This window comes from Pagrus major, chromosome 4, assembly GCF_040436345.1.
Source record: "Pagrus major chromosome 4, Pma_NU_1.0".
Lineage (NCBI taxonomy): Eukaryota > Metazoa > Chordata > Actinopteri > Spariformes > Sparidae > Pagrus > Pagrus major.
The window spans coordinates 28,272,505-28,295,054 of NC_133218.1; the positions used below are offsets into that span (position 1 = coordinate 28,272,505).

At 41.3% G+C, this 22,550-nt stretch overlaps 1 protein-coding gene across 1 annotated transcript; it reads left to right on the plus strand.

Moving 5' to 3' along the window:
* The first annotated feature begins 675 nt into the window (after positions 1-675).
* On the plus strand, positions 676-22,231 carry LOC140994360 (hexokinase-1-like). The gene is made up of 21 exons (XM_073463941.1): positions 676-1,007; positions 9,148-9,310; positions 11,788-11,936; positions 12,029-12,148; positions 12,269-12,364; positions 12,519-12,618; positions 12,832-13,015; positions 13,250-13,405; positions 13,538-13,625; positions 13,880-14,025; positions 14,297-14,489; positions 14,660-14,771; positions 15,123-15,271; positions 16,769-16,888; positions 17,147-17,242; positions 17,341-17,440; positions 17,520-17,703; positions 17,831-17,986; positions 18,160-18,247; positions 18,853-18,998; positions 20,398-22,231. Exons 1-21 carry the CDS (start codon positions 945-947, stop codon positions 20,543-20,545), a joined length of 2,757 nt encoding a protein of 918 aa, XP_073320042.1. The 5' UTR covers positions 676-944; the 3' UTR covers positions 20,546-22,231.
* The last annotated feature ends 319 nt before the right edge of the window (positions 22,232-22,550 follow it).

The following is a 22,550-nucleotide window of genomic DNA, read 5'->3' on the forward strand; positions in this document are numbered from 1 at the left end:
ATATATATATATATATGTATATATATATATATATATATATACATATATATATGTGTGTGTGTGTGTGTGTGTGTGAATCCCCATCTTCATACAGAAAGCAGACAGTAAAGAGTTGACAATCATGGTGCATCGGTTCACATGTATAAAACTATCAAAGACATTCACATGCAGTTTGAATTAAAACACCCACGCTGCATGCTGCCCCACACAACGAAAGTCCCTTAAGGAAGGAGCTTCTACATCTCGCCTGCATGTTTCCCTCCCCTTCCTCTTCTTTTAAGCTAAAAACACTATTCAATGGAAGCAAGAGAGTGCTTTAACTATTACGACTGTGTGAGTCACTTTCTTACTCATGACTGGTGTCTAAGTTTACAGCTTCCTTGAAACAGTAAAACCCAAATTCCCTCCTCTCCTTACGTTCCTCTTTCTCTCTCCGTCCCTCCTCCCTCATCCTCTGTAATTAGGCGGGTGCCCCTCTCCCCCTTTTTACCTCCACCATCACTGAGTGTGCCTCCAAGGCGTAAGCAGACCAGCCAATGGCAGAAAAGTGGATGTGGCATTCACCCCCCCTCCTCAATGGCCACTCACACCCTGTAACCAATGAGCTCAGAGAGTGGGCAGGGCTCATGTTCTGCCTCCTGCAGCTAAACTTGCTGTCTCACTCATGCTTCCTGGCTTCACTCACATGCTCAGAGAGGGAAGAGCCATAGAGTCTTAGAAGCAGCTCTGTCTATTTTAAACCTCACCAGATTGGATTCAGGATATTTTTATATCTCTTGCGGTGTGCGACAGATTGCATGTACATAGTAGAGTCAGAGCAGAGTTTGATATCTTTTTTTTCATACCATTTTATTGTGTAGGTGAGCGTGCGTGACACAGACACAGAGAGTGTGTGTGTGTTTGAGTGAGTCTGCATGTGTGTGTGAAAGAGAAAAAGGACCAGGATGATTGCGGCCCAGCTACTAGCATATTTCTTCACTGAACTCAAGGATGACCAGGTTAAAAAGGTGAGTTGTTTCTGTTTCTTTTGCCCCTAATTTTTAAGATGTTTGTTTGTACAAGTGAGAGAGACTGATGTGGAGACAAAGCAGAGGCTGAGAAGAGAAAAGATGACAGTGGAGGAGAGCATGTGTTTGTAGAGGTCACTGAGTTTACTCATACTATCATCATCATCATCATAACTTTGCTGTAAGACAGAAGTTTTCCTGTACAGCACATGTTATGTGACACATCTCTTTCAGGAAGTAGACAGAGTGCAGGTTTAGAGAGAAGTGTAAGAAAGGTCTGTTCATTTCCTGATCACTCAAATGTGTTTTTATAGTAAGTTTAGATTTGACGTGACTCAGTGAGACGTGACAAACGGCACAGGGGTGTGTTTACGTAGTAAGATGTCAGAGACATGACACACGGGTGTGTGGTTGGTGCCATGATGCAAGTTTGGAGAGGTGTGGTGAAGAGGAGGATAGAGGAAGTAAGAGGCGATAATGAAAGGACAGAGGGGTGAGGAGCTAGCACTTGACATGAGAGAGCAGAGTTTTTTTTAGGGGTCACCGACTTTCTTTTATGTCCTCGTTAAAATGACACTTTCATTTCTCTCGCACAACAACACATTAACAACAGGAAGAAGAGCTGAGAGGCCTTTAAAAAGATCAGAAGTTTTGAGCCTTTTATCATTTTGCGAAAGATCCTAACCACTGCCAGAAGAATGTCGGCAATTTATGTTTCTGCAATCCAGGGACATGTTAGGACTTTACCTTACACATGTTGAAACTTGAATCTCTTTATGTTCAGTTTTCAACTGCATGCTATATACAGTGCTGTGCTCATGGTCTGCTTAGCTCTGTGCTTAAGTTTAGGCACAATAAACTCTTGGTTATCAAAAGATCATGTTTTGCCTTACCTGATTCCGTTGCCGCAAACACAAAAATGTCCCAACATCTTGTTAAAAATATCCAGTGGTTTCATGCTTAAAAATGTTGAAACACAGTCTCGAACAGTGGTCTCTGGCTTGGCAGTTGTCTCATCACCATCCCCCTCCTTCTCCTAACATGAAATCAGCTAATACACATATAATCCGAACGTGATGTGAAACTTATTGTAGAAATGTTTGTATGATTTGTGTAAAACGTACTAATTTAACATAACCGTGGTTCCAAAATTTCATTCAGGTGTTTCGTCCGGCAGATCCTTTGACACCTTGATAACCCTAGGGATATGTTGTCTTACTTTCTTTCCCAGAAAGGGAAAAATTGACGATACAACGTACATGGTGTATCCCCCTCATCTCTATATCTGCCCCTACACAACATCCATATGATTTGTGTCTTGTTAAAAGTCTGTCCTCTGTAGCATTAGCGTGTGTTTAAGCTGAAAGAAGGAGGAAGTAATTGATACGAGTGCAATTGAGGGAAAAAAAACCCTGAAGCTGCTCCTTGTAGCGTCTTTAAGTGAGTTTTAAACCATGATTGAAGATCAAGATGTTTTGGTGAAAGAAGAGAGGAGTGACTGGAGGAGAACACCGTGAATGTGTGTCTTTCATAATTTCTCAGCTATGCAGCCCCGCTGTAGAAAACTCACTGGACCAGTCTGAGTAGCCCTTAGAGCGGCTTGTGTGTGTGTGTTTGTGTGTGTGTGTGTGTTTTAAAGTAACTTTTCCAGTCAGTCAGACCCCAACAGTTCCCAGTACTTCTTGATTGAGTGAGCCTTAAAATAATGTTGCCAGGCAACAAACAACATCCTGTAAACTAATATAGTCCCACAAGATTAAACTGATTCATAGGAACTTGAAATAGACCCATTTTTTGTCATTTGTTTAATGGTTCACATGTGGCTCAGGGCCCCTTTAAGGTCGCTCCCTGATGATGTCACACGTCATCTCTACAGACTCTGCATTAAAAGCTGGTCTTTTTCCTGTTTAACTGGAAAAAGTTCACAGCTATCACGCTTCCTTCCTCTTTTTACCTCTCTCGCTTTCTCAGCTCAGTTAAATTGAGCAGTCTTTAATCACAATACACAAAGCTGTCTTCCTCCCCAGGTGTGGCTGGTGAGCCAAAGTCAAGTCTGTAAAAGTAAAAGACATTTCTCAGCAGCCAGGATCGGATGTAATACAGCACACCTCCCTCCCTCTTTACTCCTGCTCTCTTCCTCTCCCTGCCTCCCTAAAATAGGCCAGCTTTGAACCATGTGACTACAGGTGACAGGAGGAGAAGGCTTACACACAGATACACCCACACACGCATACTGTACACTATGCCAGGTGTGTAGCTGTAGTGTAGCTTTTCAAAGAGCAGTGCTAGTCTTGGCCTCTGCACAGCTTCTCTTGCAGTGAAATTGTGCAACCTACAGCGCAGGATTACGCAACCAGAAGTGAAAGAATCCAAATAATCTCATCACTTGTGTGTTTTCAGATGAGCTTTGTGTCCCCGCAGTTGTCAGAGAGCTTCAATCAGCGGAGTGCATCTTCGCTTCACTCAATCCACTGCAGTGTCCTTGACTGTACTCTTTGATACACTGAGGGCTGTTAGCGGGCATCCAAAGCAGCATTTCAGTGTATGTGTGTGTGGAAGAAGGGAAGGTGCAGGAGAGGGCAACGTAGAGGACAGTATTTTTCCACATGCCGGGTGTCTGTGTGTGTGCACAACATCGTGCACATGTCCATACACAATGGAGTCAGGTTTCAGTGCTTCCCTCGAATCACCTCGCTGTGACAAGGAGAACGAGGCATTGTTGAGAGGAATGCAAACAGAATGGAGAGGGAGAAGGAGAAAGGGGGAAGAAAAGGGAGGGAAGGAGAGGCAGTGTGTGTGTGTGTGTGTGTGTGTGTGTGAGATCTCTTCCTGTAACTTAAACCCAGCTCCAGGCGGTGTCAGAGAAAGTTGTGTGTCAGAGGTGTGTTGAAGGGAAAACATGGCCTTTTTACAGACTGATGTCACTTCCACAGAAATGTCCATTGCTCAACATCAGTGGAAAAACTAGAAACTCCTTGTTCGGTCATAAAATTGACTTCTTAACTGAGAATTATGATGATGAACCACAAACACTGTGCACAGCGCCCACAGTAGAGATATTTCTCTGAGCTGTGTGAGATCAGATGATGCCCTGCTACTGTATAAAAAAAGTGCTTAGGCATGGTTTCTAGCTGCAGCGCGCTGAGTCATCGTACAGTGATGCTAATGTCTTTCCTGCGGCAGGAGCTGATTCAATTCTTGGTTCAGAGGATTTGATGAAATGTGGACAATACCTGCTTTTAATCTCTTTTGTAACCCAGGACCAGGCTGCTCAGCTGGTGCACATTGTTATTTAAGTAGACAATGCAATTAACTGATTAGGAACATTCTTATTTTAACCAGGTCATTTGAAAAACAATCACGTTGGTTAACTCAACCGAGTACATTTGTACTGTGTATATAAGCTGGTGACTTCGCTGAGAACACAGTCCCACAGTTATGTATGAATGGTTTTATAGTCCTATTGTAACTGGCTGTACTGGTCGGTGATTCGAGGAATATAACCATTTAGAGCAATGAGCAGGGAGCAGCAGCACTGGCAGGTAGCAGCAGTGTGTAGCTGTTGGCATGAGCAGAATGGGTTAGCAGCTTAAGCAGATCATCGTGTTGGATCTGTTTACATCAGCTGATGCCTAGAGTGGCGCACGTGGCCGACACTTCATTCACAGAGATAAAAACTAGGTTTAAAGAAGGTTAAATGGACTAAATAGATTCAGAAAGCTGTGATATGTGATGTTAACGTTTGTTAGCCTGACAGATATATCGGTTGTCTGATGTTATCAGCCTATATTGGTCCATCATAGATATATTAGGCAATTTTTTTTTTTCATGTCTAAATAAACAAACTCTCTTTCATACTGTTTTACTTTGATTATATATGGCAGACCCTGCCACCTTTCTAGCTTCAAACAGTGTTCTGGTGGCCTTATTTTCCTCTGAGAACAGCTTGTTTATACAGTTATGGGGAAAAAAAAGAATATTTATGAGTTTGTATTATTAAATCATGAATATTATAAGTTGGAAGTTTGAGTTTCTTCTCCAAAAACTACATAGTGCCCCTTTAACATCATCTTGAATGGAAGGTAGATTGAAATGTTTGTATTTGTGTTTTACACAATGGACAGCTCAGGTTGGCATATGTCAATTTCATCAATAAAAAGTGCAACTGACTCTTTTAATGATTATTCACATACTGTAATGTTGAGATATGATGTGTTGTTTGACAGGCAAAGTGCTGTCGAGCCTCTCAGACAGACATTGCGGCCTGACAGAGTGGTTGGTTGCAGACTGGAGTATTGATTCTCAATGGAATCCCCAGCAGTCGCATCTGTTTCACATTACAGGAATCATTTGTTCCACTGTATCATAAATATTGATAATTGGATCTTTAGGTGTGATTTAAATTGACAGGCAAATGTGTCAGTTCAGCACCATGCCAGGTTTGGAGAAGCCTGGGATTTCTACTCCTTAAGCAGCCATCAAATTTGAATTTTACACTCTACACAAGATGAAACTGCACATATTTGTTACGCAGTAGCTCTAGCTCAACTCTGCTCTCATTTCCTCAAGTTGGCAGCTGACCTGGCTCAAACAGACCACATGCAAAAAACACCAACTGATGCAAAGGCGCCACCTCTGTGCGTTTCTGACCTGTTTGGTGCGTCACCATCAGGACAAATCACAAAGATGTCATTGCCAAGTTGGCTTTCAAATGCTCAGTAGGCAAGTCACGTCAATATCACAAAGCACACATCAAAGGGCTGTACATGAACTAAAAGAATAATGCAGCATTAGCAACATATATAAATGTATAAACTGAGAAAAACTACATATAAAACATTATAAACAAAACTATTCTAATGTTTAAAAATATATTAAAATTAAGGTAAAATACAGCAATAGACTATATGCACATAAGACTGTATATACCTGGATACACGTGAAAAAACCTAAAAGGCACATATACATAAAAAGTGTAACATGAGTGCATAAACATAACCATGCGCACTTGAAACTAATATAAATAAATAAATAAGCTGGACAACTTTAGTTTAGTGCTGAGGAGAGACTTCATGAAATATTCCGCCTTAAACTGTTTCGTCCTTTGTCCTGCATGTGAATTTGAGTGTCCGAGTGACAGGTGGAAGGTGCAGAATCTCTGTGTAGAGACACCTGGTTTCTTTGTGTGTTTATGGTGTAGCCTAACCTAAATAACAGAAGCTGCTGAGGTGTCATCGGGGCTGGGCGTTGTCAAAACACAAACAAAAGTCACTGCAGTTAAAATGTCTCTTCAAAAAACAGACCAGTGTAAAATACAACTCAGGGTGTGCTGGGGACCTGTTTGTGGTGCGGTCCAGCAGCTTCCCAGTGTGAATGTATTTTCCTGAGGGCTCCTGTGTGACAAGAGCATGTGCTAATGAGCTTTCATCCTGGAGACAGACTCCACATTTAGACAGAATATAGGGAATGTAACACCTACAAGTAGTTAACAGTTGCTGCTCTCATGTACGTGACTCTCCATCCATGTTGACTCACAACTTGTTTATACTACTGCACGGTTAAACAGCAGATCAGTAATGTTTGCAGAGATTCAGAAGCCAAACTGAGCACAAAAGTCTCGTTACACTCTTTACTCACACACAACACATGGTTGTCACATCAAAACCTGTGTATATTTCATTTACTATTTTTTTTGCAATCTCATTGTGTGCTTATTATGTGACAAAAAATCCAAATGTGCTTACATGTACAGTAAGGTATAAGTCAGCTGATTGTAAACTTTATGTGAAAACACTGCATTAGTCCTTTTAGTGTCAGCACTCATGAAGTATTTCTCCACTATAAAATCCAATCCTCTGGCTGGCAGATGTAAATTAATTCCTGTAAATACAGTCACACCCGAGCTGGAATGTTCCTGAAGCAGCAACCAAAGACCAGAGCAATTTAGGAAATACAGTTTATGTGTGACTCCTGAAACAGGAAGTTAGAATTACAATGAGTGAGTAAATTATCACGTCTCGGTACGTACAAGCATTGTTTGTGAGTGAATACTGAATCGTGTGGGCATGTGTGTGTGAACTGGGCTGATCCTGTTAGTATTTTATATATATCTTATGTATTCTGGTGGTCTTTGTTATGAAACAGACTGATGATAATCCTGTTATGGGTTCTTCTGATAACTCAGAGTTAATCCCACTCCATGTTACTGTCATTTCACAGAGCAAGTCATAACGAACAGTGGAGGAGGAAGTATTCAGATCCATGACTAAAGTAAAAGTACCAATACCACGCAACAAAAATACCCTGTTACAAGTGCAAGAAAAGTCCTGCATTGAAATTGAATGAGTATCGCAAGTGTTGCCAATTTTTTGTAAATTGACTAATTAATGAATCAACTAATGTTGCATGTGTACTTGTATATTTTTGTACAATTTTTAATTTATAACAAAAATCCAATTTTATAAGTTATTTGTATGTTTTATATGAAAAAAGTGACTAGCCACTGAAGCTGTGGTGAAGTAAAACATACAATATCTCCCTTTTGAAATTCGGTGGACTAGAAGTATAAAGTGGCATTAAAATCACTCAAGTACCTTGAATTTGTACTTTAGAATGTAAATAACTTGTGTAGATGGTTTCACCCCCCTGCTGATAATGACCTTGACATTTAACCAGAGTCGCCATGCAGTGTCCTGCCCTTGGTATGTCACAATCCTGAATTGAAGCAGGTCTTTGCTCCATCACAGTGTTTGATGCAACAATGGATGTCACCAGGACTGTTTAACTTCCTGTTCCTGAAAGGACAGACAGCAGCTCAGGCTTTTGTGTGCTTCGTCTGCAACAGTTCACACAAGGGGTAGTTTCAACAGGTAGTCTGACCAGTCAAGACATCCAGTATGTCCAGATATGCTGATTATAGCTTTAAGGCACACCTAGCTGTGCTTTATATGTGGATCTGGTAATACTGTTACCTTTATGGTGACAGTCATTTAATTTGTCAGAGACTCTACTACTTACAGTAGCCTCATCACTGTGATACCCATCATAAAGTCTAGTTATTACCTTGATAACAGCTCTGAGTGACTGTGCTTTTGGTTAGATATTGATTGTACAATTTGACCACAGTATGATGTGGTGAGTCATTTTGCAATAATAAACATAGTTATTTAGTTTTTATCTGTGACTCAGATTCTTTTCTGGGTTCGGCAGGGCAGGAAGTGGATTTAGTTATCTTATTTACCACATCATCATGCTTACGTAAAATAAAGGCTATGTCATCAGGAAATCCAGTAAAACTCAGTCACTACCATTATAAACTGGAGGTGAATTAGCCGGTCTCAGAGGATAGTGGTGTGTATATGCGTGTTTGGATGGTAAAGGGACAGTTCACTCAAAAATCAAAAACACATATTTCTCCTTTTACCTGTAGTGCTGTTTATCCATTAAGATTGTTTTGGTGCGAGTGGCTGAGTTTCGAGATATCGGCCGTAGAAATGTCGCCTTCTCTCAAATCTAGAGAACTAGATGGCGTGCATCTACTCTTGGCATGGCTGCGGCGACAAGCAACTGTGGTTGAGTCTGATGTCTAGATGAGAGGCAAGCTAACTAAGCTAGCTAAGCTGATGTTACAGCTCAGCTGAGGAGGATGCCATTAATGTTTTCATCTTCAGCTGTCATGAACACGAGCCTGTCATCCATGAGCAGATGCACGTTTCCTTCCGTGCTGTAATACGGTTGGCGTGTGTAGCTAGCTAAGAAGAAAATGGTTCCTACATGAAACTGCTCACAACAACATCTCAATTATCTTGAGTAACTGGGTCATATGTTATGGAAAGAGCCATTGCTGTTGAGTTTTTCGAAGGTATTTTTTGGCGATTTGAGCACCACAAGCATGTGCCGTGTCACCTAGTTCCATTATATCTAGCTAGGCCTAACCCTAACCTCTAGGGTTGATATCTCCAAAATTAGGCAACTCACACCAAAACGGTCTTGATGGATAAATAGCACTACAGGTAGCAGGGGAAAAAAAGTATGATGGTTTTGAGGCAAAATGTCCCTTTAAAGGCCTTTTTGTGGTTACAGATTGATGATGAATAGTTAAGATTAAGAAGATTAACACTTAACACTGCTTTTTTCCCAGATCGATAAGTACCTATACTCCATGCGTTTCTCTGATGAGACGTTACTGGACATCACACAGCAGTTTCGGATGGAGCTGGTCAAAGGATTGGGTCGGGACACGAACCCCACCGCTGCACTGAAGATGTTGCCGACATTTGTGCGGTCAATCCCTGATGGCTCAGGTTAGTACCTCTAAACGTTGTTGTTTCTGTGGTTGAATTATCTGAACCCCATCGGGTCAAGCAGCTCTCTGATGAATTCGGTACTCAAACCAGTTTGCCTGACTGCCAACAAAGACATGTAGGCTAAAATAATAAACATATAGCCACAACAGAGACAGGAAGGACTGTTTTGGAACAGAAGACAAATACCACTTATGGCTGCATAGAGTTGCATTGAAAATCTTTTACTATACACTGTATTAATACTGAGTCATGCAGTCACCAGGACAGTGTATTGTAATGAAGAAATAGAAAAGGTCAGTTTATGTATTTTTCACGGTTGCTGGGTCCTGTCCCAGCTTTCAGAGGACAGTGAAACACCTGCGGCAGGAAGTCACTCACATTAATGCGGAGTCTGCGTCTTTGGCATGTAGCGGGAAACAAGATATGACAGTAACACAGAGCGAAGACCTTTACAGACAGTTCTGGTGCTGTAAGTAAGTGCTAACTACTTCGGCTTGTGCTGTTAGATTAGCTTTAGGACCACGTGTGACGGCTGCTGATAATAATTGAAGTTGTTTGTCTGACTTGAGAACAACAAAATCCAGACAGACAAAACCTTGCTGAGGGATGATTGTGTACAGAAGACAAATGTTTATCTTGTAAGAGACGGTTTACAAAAAGTACCATACTGTACATTTTACTTATCTGGCACCATTGCCCACCCTTGTTCACATTTATCTGAAATTGAAATAGTGACACACTCTGCACTGAAATATTGCCGTCCCCTCTCTCTCCCCCTGTCATTATGTCATTGCCTGCCGCATGCTCTCTAATCCTGATTTACTGCAGTCGTTCTGCCCTTGTAGCTCACATGAATGTGAGTCAGAATCTGTTCACATCGTGTACGTGCTGTACTTTGGGAGGACAGTGTCCGTCCACTTCAAATGAAAGACATATTTTATTACCTGAGTCACCTGAATATTTATTGGAAGCAAAGCTCTCTCTTTTGTTCTCTCTCTCTCTCACATACATGCACAACACAGATCGGCACAAAATGAATCTTAACTCTACTTTAGTCTACAATGTGAGAGCTGTATCTCCAGAGACACACACACATCAGAGATCAGCACTAATCCTGTTGCCATTGAAAGAGATGTCAGTGACAATGAAAGTCTAAATCCTAAAGGTACAAATAATTACAGTACAGAGACACTACAGTAGTCTTTTTTTTTTTTTAACTGATTGTGCGCGCTGTATTTCCATTCACCCGTCGGTCAGCTCCATGGCCTTGAACTCACAGATCTGCATGAAAAAGTTGCAGCACAAAAATTACACTGCTGGGTAAATGTAAACATGTTTCTAATATTATTAAAACTTCTCTCAGAAACAACGTAACGTGCCATTTCCACATTTTTAATCACTGTCAACGGTCGCGCTAATAATTTTAGAAAGGCCTGTAAACATTGTCTGTAAAGTAGTCTACTCTAAAGTCTTTGTCCTCTGCAGCAAGAACTTTCTGATCTTTACGACATCTTGTCAGTACGTTCTAACTGTGAGGTGTAGAGTTACAGTTAGATTTGTTTGCACTGTGTTGCTAAGGAAAAAGACTGTACGTGCAAAGAGTTGCGGGGGTCTTGCCGGGTTTATGTCATCTTATCAGTACACTCTTGGAAGTCCTCGTACTAATGAGGAAAGATAAGCAGAGAAGAAGCCAGTTATGTTTCAAACTCAGGCAGAAAGAGTATCCATTCATGAAGATCACTTTACCAGACAAAATAACTGCTTGAACAACAGTGTAAGTTTGAATCAAATGAAGCAATGGTGTCGGTGCACCTTTTAAGGTTTGCTGCTTTCTTCTTAGATGTATCGTGAGTTTCATTTACCCACATAAAACCATTTCTGATAAGCCTTTGACCAGGTGATATGGTGACCATAACGTCTCTGGTGTCAATCATTAACCGATAACTATACAGGAAATTCATCTGGCAGAAATTATTTAAGCAAAGCACACACACCAGCATGCACACAAATGAAGACGCACATAATTCATGCCTATAAAATACACTGATACACTGCAATCCTTTTCGTTTCTATGCATTTATTCACTTGCTTACTGATATATTGTATTTAGATGAGTTGCAAGCGATCTGAAATACACTGTCTCTTCCCCATGTTGCTTTGAGACCACACACTGTGTGACATTAGAGTAATAATCAGAGCTGTACTTGTTTGCTGAGCTAACAGAAGCAAGCCATACTTATATTGCATGGCTTCCTGTTCGGTACTGTATGTCCCAGTCCAGTCCTGTAGTAAGATGTGTGTTCCTCAGTAATGTCAACAAGACTTTTATTATGAAGAGAACTAACCTTCTTCCATTTAATGAAGGAAATCCATCTGCTATAAATGATAACACCAAAGTATCTAACTGCAAATTGACATTTCTACCCCTCTCCCTCTGTCCTCTTCGCGTCCTCCCACACTTCCTGCCTTGACAGAGAAGGGAGACTTCATTGCGTTGGATTTGGGAGGCAGTAACTTCAGGATCCTCCGCGTCAAAGTGAGCCATGAGAAGAAACAGACCGTTCAGATGGAGAGTCAAATCTACGACACACCAGAGGACATCATTCACGGCAGTGGAACAAGAGTAGGTTTATACTGAAACACACGGCCACACACACGCACACACACACACACACTCCTCAGCTCACCCTCTCCTTCCTTCCATCTCTGTTCCAGCTGTTCGACCATGTGGCAGAGTGTCTCGGTGACTTCATGGAAAAACAGAACATCAAAGACAAGAAACTTCCAGTGGGATTCACCTTCTCCTTCCCCTGTCAGCAGACCAAACTAGATGAGGTAAAACAAACTCGCGCATTAAAGAGGCTGGGAAATATCCTACTTCCCTTGTACGGTTTGATATGTAGTCGACTTCTCTGTGACACTTTTCCTTTTGCTGTCTTGTCTGTTTGTGCGCAGGGCTTTCTGATAACATGGACGAAGCGTTTCAAGGCAGGTGGAGTGGAGGGAATGGACGTCGTCAAGCTGCTCAACAAAGCTATAAAGAAACGAGGAGTGAGTCTTTTTCTTTTGTCTCATTTGATTCCACATGTCGGCTCCTACTTCTTCATCCTAATGCATCTGGGTTCATTCAAACTTGGATGCAGAATGGCAGAGGTGTGAGATAGCTGTCAACAAACTGACATGTGTGTGCTTTCATTCATTTCAGGACTATGATGCTGACATCATGGCAGTCGTGAATGACACTGTGGGAACGATGATGACCTGTGGTTTTGATGACCAGCGCTGTGAAGTCGGCATTATCATCGGTACTATAACAACGTGAAATCGAATAGTTAAGGGAATAAATAAATTCAAGAGCGTATTTGGCTTTGTTACAACTAAATTAATCTCATACAGAAAATATACAATTTATGAAGGGCAAGGAATTACTTTAGTGGTCAGTTTAATGGATAAATCTACAAAGTCGAAGAGAAAAAAAATTAAACTTAAACTAAGGCTATGTGTTTCTCTGTGTTCAGGTACAGGTACCAATGCCTGCTACATGGAGGAGCTGCGTAATATCGACCTGGTGGAGGGAGACGAGGGCAGGATGTGTGTGAACACTGAGTGGGGAGCCTTCGGAGACGACGGCAGGCTGGAGGACATCAGGACAGAGTTTGACAGAGAGATAGACCGAGGATCTATCAACCCCGGCAAACAGCTGTACGTCAGACTAAAACAATCACGATCTGCCTCTTTCAACCCTCACATAATGTATTTGAGCTACTTTTTAAGTTGTGAAGGAACCACAGGATCAGCTGATGATGAGCTGTCAGTGATTTAGTAAATGTGTATTTATTTGTATGAACACACAACACAATTATTATATTACTGGAAACTGTTACTTTGGATAAATATCACTATAAAATACTGTTTTTCCACCTCATCGTGTGGTAGATTTGAGAAGATGGTCAGTGGTATGTACATGGGGGAGCTGGTGCGTCTCATCCTGGTGAAGATGGCCAGAGAAGGCCTGGTGTTTGAGGGAAGGATCACCCCTGAGCTGCTCACCAAGGGAAAATTTGAGACCAAACACATCTCAGCCATAGAGAAGTAAGTCACAATGTGTTTAATTATGAATGATTTTTTTTTTTTTTAAACCGAGTTAAAACTAGATCACAGAACTTAAAATTCTATATACTTCTAGTCTATCATAGTTTCTCTGTCTCTGCCTTTCCTGTTTAGGAGTAAGGAGGGTCTGTCCAAGGCCCGGGAGATTTTAACCAGACTTGGTGTGGAGCCCTCAACTGACGACTGCATCGCTGTGCAGCATGTAAGTTGAAACATTATACGGTCAAAAAGTAGATTCAAGTATTCGATGCGGTACTTTTCACATGAGAAGAATATAAAATTAAAATGATGGCATTTTATTTCGATGCACTTAATGCAAACATGATCATGTAAATGTACACCGCTATGCATTTTTTTCAAAACATATCCGAGATTTGAGGTTTTAAAGACTTTAAATTGAACAAAAAGAGCTTTGTTTGACTTCCTTCAGCTCATGAAGTTTCTCTCGTCCTTCAGGTTTGCACCATTGTGTCTTTCCGCTCTGCCAACCTGATAGCTGCCGCGCTGGCAGGCATCCTAATTAGGCTAAAGGAGAACAAAGGCGTGGCACGACTCCGAACCACTGTGGGCATTGATGGATCTCTATACAAGATGCACCCACAGTGAGTGACGATCGGATTAAAGTCCCCCCTCCAGTCAAAAATGTGTTTCTCTTCTTGTTCATACAGTTGGATGTTTGAGCCTCACTGTGTAGAATAATGTATGTGCAGAGTTTGACACTAGAAGGCTGTTTTCAGATTGCTGAAAGTTTCAAGTTTTCACTGAAATCTGAAATTTTGGTGCCATTTTCATGTTTCTTTCTTGCATGGAGGGAATCTTTAAAGATAAGATAAAAATAAAATGAATAAAAATTGAAACTTAAATCTATTTCAGGTATGCCCGTCGTCTTCACAAGGCAGTCCGTCGTCTGGTCCCGGACACTGATGTTCGGTTCCTCCTGTCAGAGAGCGGCAGTGGAAAGGGAGCAGCCATGGTGACAGCCGTGGCCTACAGACTCGCCGAACATTCACGACAGATTGCCCAAACGATGTCCGAATTCCGCCTGACGACTGAACAGCTGCTGGAGGTGAGGAAATGAAGACCGTGTGTGTGTGTGTGTGTGTGTGTGTGTGTGTGTGTGTGTGTGTGTGTGTGTGTGTGTGCGTGTCTGTGCGTGTGTGTCTGTGTCTGTGTGTCTGTGTGTGTGTCTTTCACTGTGTGTTATGTCACTACTTAACACAATCTTAACTTCTCCAGGTAAAGAAGCGAATGAGGATAGAGATCCAAAATGGCCTTTCAGAGAGCACTCAGGACTCTGCTACTGTCAAAATGCTGCCAACCTTTGTACAAAGCACTCCTGATGGCTCAGGTGGGACACACACACACACACACACACACACACACACACATGCAAAAACAGACATATTCAAGCAGGATCTTTTGGTCCTACTTAAAACCTGTGCATGCATTTCTTTCAAAAAGTCTTCATATTTAACACAGACACAGTTTAATAGAATACAAAAGTGTCCAACAATGACAACAACTTGACAACAAGAACAAGAGCCTACTGTATGTAAACTAAGAACAGACACAACAGAACTCCTCAGCTATTGTTTTGGAGCACTGCACATCCCATATATCTGAGGGCTGTATGTGTGACATGGTTACTGTTTCTATTTATCCGTCTCTTTATCTGTTCTTCTGCTTGTTTTGTCTCCAGAGAACGGTGACTTCCTGGCTTTGGATTTAGGAGGAACCAACTTCAGAGTTCTGTTGGTCAAGATCCGTTCTGGCAAGCGGAGATCAGTGGAGATGCACAACAAGATCTACGCTATTCCTCTAGAAGTGATGCAGGGCACAGGAGAGGAGGTGAGACCCATCAGTTGTTTGAGCCATTCATCTTGTGATGCAGACAGTGAAAATCAGAGGGATGGATGAGAAACTTTTGAACTTAACCTCCTGTTACCTCAGTGGTTCTGTGAAGATTATGACAGTTAGGGAGGTCGGGATGTGACTGTGTTTGCTTAGAGGTAAGACGATGGGATAAAAGCAGAGAAGGAGGTCGATAGGTTAGCCTTAGACGAAGAGGTGGATTGGCTGAGATTAGCATTGATTTGACAGTCTTAAAACAAAGATTTAAATTTAACTCTAATCTTGACCTAGCTAATCCTGTCTGTCACCCCTTGGCCTTTTCATCCTGTCAATGTTCAATAGAAATGGCACCATTTTATTTTGATTTCACTTATTTAGCTTTATTAGACCTCTTTTCAAGACTCTATCCACTCTCCAGCGGCACATCTTGCACCTTTTATCTCTTTTTTTAGTATGTGTAGTGGATGATATTGCACATTTTCCAACACCTTATTACATGGGGAAGAAAAAACTTGTGGCTCTCAGTTTAAAGTCAAACATGTTAGCATAGGATCTAAACAGGAATCACAAAAGCACCTATCTGACATCTTAATCTTGTCTGAATACATTTTCATTGCATTTTTGTAACATAGTATTGTTTTCTAATTTGCACTACTAATTTTTTCCCCGTATATGATAACTTGTTAAAAAATATTGATTTGTTTCTTATTTATTTATTTTTATATTTATGTTATGTTATTTTTCAGGTTTCTTTTTTGAATATATTTGCACTAGAAATACTTTTTTTTTCTATTTGTACTTAAACTTTATGTTAAAGTCTTCAAAAGCCCAATAAAAAGGGTTGTTAAAAAGTAAAGCATGTTTCTCCTCTGGCCACACCTCAATCAGTTATCTTCTAACATACGTTTTCAGCTGTCCAGCACAAAATATCTGCTGTGACGTAACTGATGGGGCTGTGATCTGAAGTACAGTATGCTTTAAAAGGGTTAATCCTTTCTGATCAGTGTAGCTGCACTTTTCTTACCCATACCCGTGATTCAGCGATGATTTAACCTCTTATTGGTTAACATTAAAGGATTGTTGTCACTTGTCCTAATCGTCAGTGTGTCTGTTGTAACAACTCCTCCTGCAGACCATTGCTGGAAATATGAATTAACTTACCTGGTTTAGTAAGTGACACACATGAATAACAGATTTAACAACTTCCACCTCACTCTGTCACCAACCTGTCAAATTATATAACAGTTCTGTATAATTAAGGCTCTTAAACATGTAAATGACAAGGCTACGGCCACAGTGATGTAACACTTAATTAATGTGTTCTATAAAATCCAGTGTGAGTCCATCATGTGCCCCCACAGGGATTACTTTTTGCCTCTATGGTAAAATTATGTTTGCTAATATTGCCAGACAGAATACTGATCTCTTGAGGCTCAAGATGTGCTGTGCTACTCGACTGTAGTCTCACATGTTGTCGTATCTTTCTACTTCCAGTTGTTTGATCACATTGTGCAGTGTATCAGTGACTTCCTGGACTACATGGGGATGAAGAACACTCGCCTTCCTCTGGGCTTCACCTTCTCGTTCCCCTGCCGACAGACCAGTCTGGACGCTGTGAGTGCACAACTCGTCCTTCCTCTCTGATATGCTGTACTGTCAGAGTACAGTACTGAACCGGCAGAGCTTGCAAAATGGGTCCAGAGATGACACGCACTTATAACCACTTGCAAGAGACCCAAATATTTACAACAACTTCTTGAGGAGCTGCTTCATGAGCCAAAAAGTAGAATTTTATGAGCCCTGACCACACAATGAAATACTCACATCCTCTTCAAATCATGACCATTTTATATTGTGTCTGTATGTGTGTAGGGCATCCTGGTGACATGGACCAAGGGCTTCAAGGCAACAGACTGCGAAGGAGAGGATGTGGTGGGACTGCTGAGGGAGGCCATTAAGAGGAGAGAGGTAGGATATGAGGAGCACGTCACTCAGTTAAACATGACACTGCTGTGTGCAAAGCTGCAGACTGTGATGTTGCATCATGCTATGCGTTTCCTCTTTAGGAGTTTGACCTGGATGTAGTGGCCGTAGTGAACGATACAGTGGGAACCATGATGACCTGTGCCTATGAAGAACCCACCTGCGAGATCGGACTCATCGCCGGTTAGTTTTTTTGTATATTGACTCTTTCTTGTTACAGTTTTCTGCTCGCATTCCCTCTAACGTGTTTGTGTGATTGTAGGCACCGGCAGTAACGCATGTTACATGGAGGAGATGAGGAACATTGAGACAATCGACGGAGACGAGGGACGAATGTGTGTCAACATGGAGTGGGGGGCTTTCGGGGACAACGGGTGCCTTGATGACATTAGGACAGAGTATGACCGCGCAGTGGATGACTTCTCCCTCAATCCAGGCAAACAAAGGTTAAAATCCTGCACACTCACACCCTTTATTTCCGGGACTCATATCCTTATTAATGATTTCCAGAATGTGTGTATGCGTGTTTATGTCTATTTACATGTGTATTTTGTGCTTGCGTGTGTTTTACAGATATGAGAAAATGTGCAGCGGCATGTATCTTGGTGAAATTGTGCGCAACATCCTGATAGACATGACCAAGAAAGGGTTCCTGTTCAGGGGACAGATTTCGGAAACACTGAAGACCAGAGGCATCTTCGAAACAAAGTTCCTTTCACAGATAGAGAGGTAAGAAAAAGAAAAAAATATCACTGTGTTTATTCAGCTCAAGGAGGTGACAAAGTAAGCACCCCATCAAATTATTTCTGCTTATTTCACTGTTAGGCTGCTGATGTGCTTATCCTTTGAAATTGTTCTTGAATTTTTCTTCTAATGTCTTTCTGTCTTTTGTCTTTCTCCAGTGATAGATTGGCTTTGCTGCAGGTGAGATCCATCCTGCAACACCTAGGCCTGGACAGCACCTGCGATGACAGTATCATAGTCAAAGAGGTAAGCTACAGAGAGATACATGTGATGTGTTTTTCACATTTGTACCCTATCAAAACCTGAGCACACGAACATCCAGGCTCACGCTAAAACCCTTGACAACACATCCAAGTCCCTTTTTGCAGCCCAGATGGTGCTTGTGGAGAAAATACACTCATTTGCCAGTTTATTTGATCCATCTTCTTTAAACAATTGCAGTCTAATACAACAGTCAAGCAATAAAACCATCTTTAATGAAGGTTATAATGTTCAGTTTTATTGAAATTGTTCTGTTGATTCAACTGTTAAGCCTAATACGGACAGGGGTTTCTATTATTTTGTCCAGTCCATTTAAATCAACGTGTGCAGGTTAAATAGCAGTAACACCTCTCTGTTTGATGCAATGTTAGTGGACACCGTGAAAGAATCTGAGCCTCACAATACATTATCATGCTCGTCTTGTGAAATAGGCAGGCATATGTGACTGAACAAAAGTTTCCAAAAGCAGACATGATAAGTCAGATTTGTTCTCAGTGCTTCTGAAGTGATATGATATTTTCTGGCTCAACTGTGGCAACAACAGTTTGTTAAGTGTTGCAACAATGATAATGGTTTTCATTGTTATGCAGGTGTGTGGAGCAGTGTCACATCGTGCAGCTCAGCTGTGTGGGGCAGGAATGGCAGCCGTGGTCGATAAGATCAGAGAGAACCGAGGACTGGACCATCTGAACATCACTGTAGGGGTGGACGGGACTCTCTACAAACTGCATCCACAGTGAGTTGAACCTATCAGTAGCTGACTGTATAAACAGTTTACTGTCCACTGGACACCTAATAAACAAAGATGAGATGACAAAGCTATCCTGTCATGCAGGTGATTGCCTAGTCTTGGCACATAAAGGACTTGTTTTGTGTTCTAGTACAGCTAATGACGCATTCACTTTAATTACATGACAACTCTATTCAATTAATGTCAACACTGTGATGGAAGCACAATACAGAAGACAAGCAAATGCACACAACGGCAGGCTCAACCAGCTGTGGACAAGAGTGATGAGGAGAACCTCACCCTGTTAGAGCTCAACAAACAAGCATCCTTATTTGCTACTTTTAGCATTTTTCATGACAATTTTATTTATCAACCGTCTAAGATTGATTAACTCTGAGTGTTGATGCTGTGCCTCATAACGCAGAAAGGACTCTCTGAAGTATATATTAGTTTTTGACTTTGAGAAAGTGTGACAAACAGTAAAATTCCCCCAAATTTCTGTATCTCTGAACTATCTCTTTAACCGATCACACACGTTTAGGCAATTCAATTCGATCTCCTTTTGATGCAAAATGGAATGACGAAATATTTTTCACTTCCGTTCACTGAGCGTCTCTTGAAACTAGTTGGAGTCTCCCTGTGTAGGCCGACCTCCCACTTTTAAAACCTCGATCTGAACACATTTGGAAGAAAATGACGACAATACTGGGTTTCTTCCATGATCAGTGATATATTGTGTTATATAAGTCCTAACAGTATTGATATGAATTTACACCCAAACTCTGCAGTCCTTCTTTGTTCCTTATATTTACAAGATGAAGATGAAGCTGAAGCTAAATGCAACACGTTCTGCTCTGAGCTGCTGATCACCAGTCTATTACACTAATTTAATTTCTTATTAATTAGTCAGGCTATGAGTAAATGTTCAGAAACCAGTACGCGTTAGATAATCCTGAACATAACAGTGACTTGACTTTTGTTATCACTGATCATAAATGGGTTAAAGCTCATGCATGTTGAATCATGTTTGATAGGAGCATATTATGTACAGGATGTGGTGATACAAGAGAAGTACTCGAGTATAAATGAAATCTCTCGCTCCACTTATCATGTTTGTTTTAGCACTTGTCATAGCCAAATTGCCCGGTTCTATCCTTTCACCATGACTGGCAATATTACTCATGCTACTAAGCTAACATAATCAGAAGAGCCTGTGCATTATTCAGATGGCTCCTCCTGGCTCTGTGGCACCTACATACACAAATTGTGGTTTAACTTGTTGAACCTGTAAGCACCAATATCACTCGCTGTAGTTTTAGAGGCAAATCCTCTCTGTTTTTCTATTTGGCCCAATCTTTGCCACTTCACTCGTTAACATGATGTCAAATGTTTTGTCTCTGTCCAGCTTCTCCGGGATCATGCACCAGACAGTAACTGAACTGGCTCCTCAGTGTAACGTCAACTTCCTGCTGTCAGAGGACGGCAGTGGTAAAGGAGCAGCACTCATCACAGCTGTGGGCTGCCGGCTGAGGCAGGAGCTGAACAGTAAATAGAAAATATCTCTCCTCCACTTCTGTAGGTTCCCCTCCCCTCTGTTCTTCCCCCTTTGTCGCCATTCCTCCTGAATCAAACCAATCCAGTCGACGTATCACGCTCCAGTAGCTGCTTTAGTCTGTCTCCATGACAGAGAGAGGGGGATAGCTTTTCTCTGCTGTAGCAGAGAGTCAGGCACTATGTTGTAGTTAGAATATGTTTGATTAACAAATGTAACAATGCCCAGACTCTTAAGGGTTTTGTGATTTCTGAGGTTAAACTTATCGTAGAGATGAAACGTGCACATTCACCTCCTGTAAGTATGTGCAGGGCAGAAAAAGAGTAACGGTGTAACGGTCCCATGAGCTGAACATCATCGCCATCTGGAGGATCCCTCTGATTACTGCTGTGTGTTACAGTATAACGGGTGCAAGATGTTCAGATGATGCAGGGGTATAAAAACACTGTTTCAAACCAAAGTCACCAAAGTGTGTCTGCTGTCTGCTGTAGGTTGCTGACTGTCTGTACAACAAGACGTAAAAGGGATACGAGGTGATGTATAAATGTGTGATGACATGAAAGGGAAATATTTTCTTCTTTAAAGTTTTTAATATCTTACCCAGATATAATACAATATGTTATACATACATTGTTGCTATTTATTTTATTTTTATATTGGGAGATGTTGAAAAATGTTACTGCTGCAATAACGAGGCACAAAGAGGAAGCCATCGATGAAGAAGTCCCCTCAGACGGTGTCTGTCCTGTTATAAAGCAGGATTCAATGAACCATGTCGGGGCAGAAACCTAACAGATGAGGGACTTCTACCATGCTTGATCTGCAGGGAAAGCCATGCCCGTGCTTACTGAATGTGCTCCAATTTATGACAACAATCCTATTCTACTCTAATGTACTCTACTGTAAAATATGTCCAAAGAGCACTTGTATTTTACTAAGTAGAAAGCCTGTTGTTGGTACTGATCACGGTTGTTTTTGTCTTAAGAAGTGCTGGCCATCCTCATCATCATAATGAGACTCTCCAGTTACTTATGAAACAGGAATGTGGTGCTAACATGGATGCCAGTGGAACAACAATGGCCAAAATGTGTTTAAGAAGAATATGACTGTAGCTGAAGCTTTAAGGTTTTCTTGATACTCACTCACTGTGCTAAATATGCTCCTTAAGGCTCAGGAGGGTGTTTAAGTGAACTACTGTATGGCTCATTCAAGTAACACAAATCATGCATCATGATTTCAATTAATGATACTCACCGAAAGACTGATGGATGTGTTCACTGGCATTTTATCATTATAGAGGCTGGCCTTTGTTTTTTTAAAATCCTAGACCATTAAAAGACAAAAGTTTTTAAAGTCATTGTCAGTTGGCATTTGTTGTCCAAGGATGGATCATTGAGATTATGAAATACGTTTGACTGCCATCTTTGTTAACCACAGTTAAAGTACTGGCTTGTGGGGACAGATTAGCACAACCTGAAGCTAAACTGCCACGAGCACAAGGGTCAGCCTCTTCACCAGGTCCAAAGACAACCTGATTTTTAAATTGTTCAACAAAGTAGTGATTCTGAATGCCAGCTTCACATCACACAGACACTTTAATCTCTTTGTTTCTGATCACCAAACCCAGACTGTATCTGTCCAACACTGTCAATCAATCAGTCACTAAATAAAGACAAACCTGACGATCTCATGTTGCAGTTTTTTGACTTTGATATAGATTCTGTTCATCTGTGTTGTCAGTGACCAATAAGTTGAAGCCCTCATGTCCGTCTGCATCTGGCCGTCTGAAGTGTCCTTTAGCGTGACACTAAATCTGTGCCAGCTCTTGTACTGCAGCAATGGTGCTGTCTGACGTGCTGGGGGAAACTAAATAAAAAGGGGGACCAGCATGCAAGGAGTTGTGCAATTATTTCAAAACAGTGATTTAAATTAAATAGTTTCGAGGATGACTTCAGGAGCTTATAGTCTGGTGGTACAGCAGCAGATACTTATGTATCTCTTGCCGG

What these genes read in the sequence shown, in the direction of transcription:
- LOC140994360 (XM_073463941.1), top strand. Translation starts at nt 945, where the DNA reads ATGATTGCGGCCCAGCTACTAGCATATTTCTTCACTGAACTCAAGGAT. An exon ending in AGGATGACCAGGTTAAAAAG is followed by an intron (nt 1,008 to 9,147) that starts GTGAGTTGTTTC and finishes CTTTTTTCCCAG; the next exon opens with ATCGATAAGTACCTATACTC. An exon ending in AAGCACTCCTGATGGCTCAG is followed by an intron (nt 14,772 to 15,122) that starts GTGGGACACACA and finishes TTTTGTCTCCAG; the next exon opens with AGAACGGTGACTTCCTGGCT.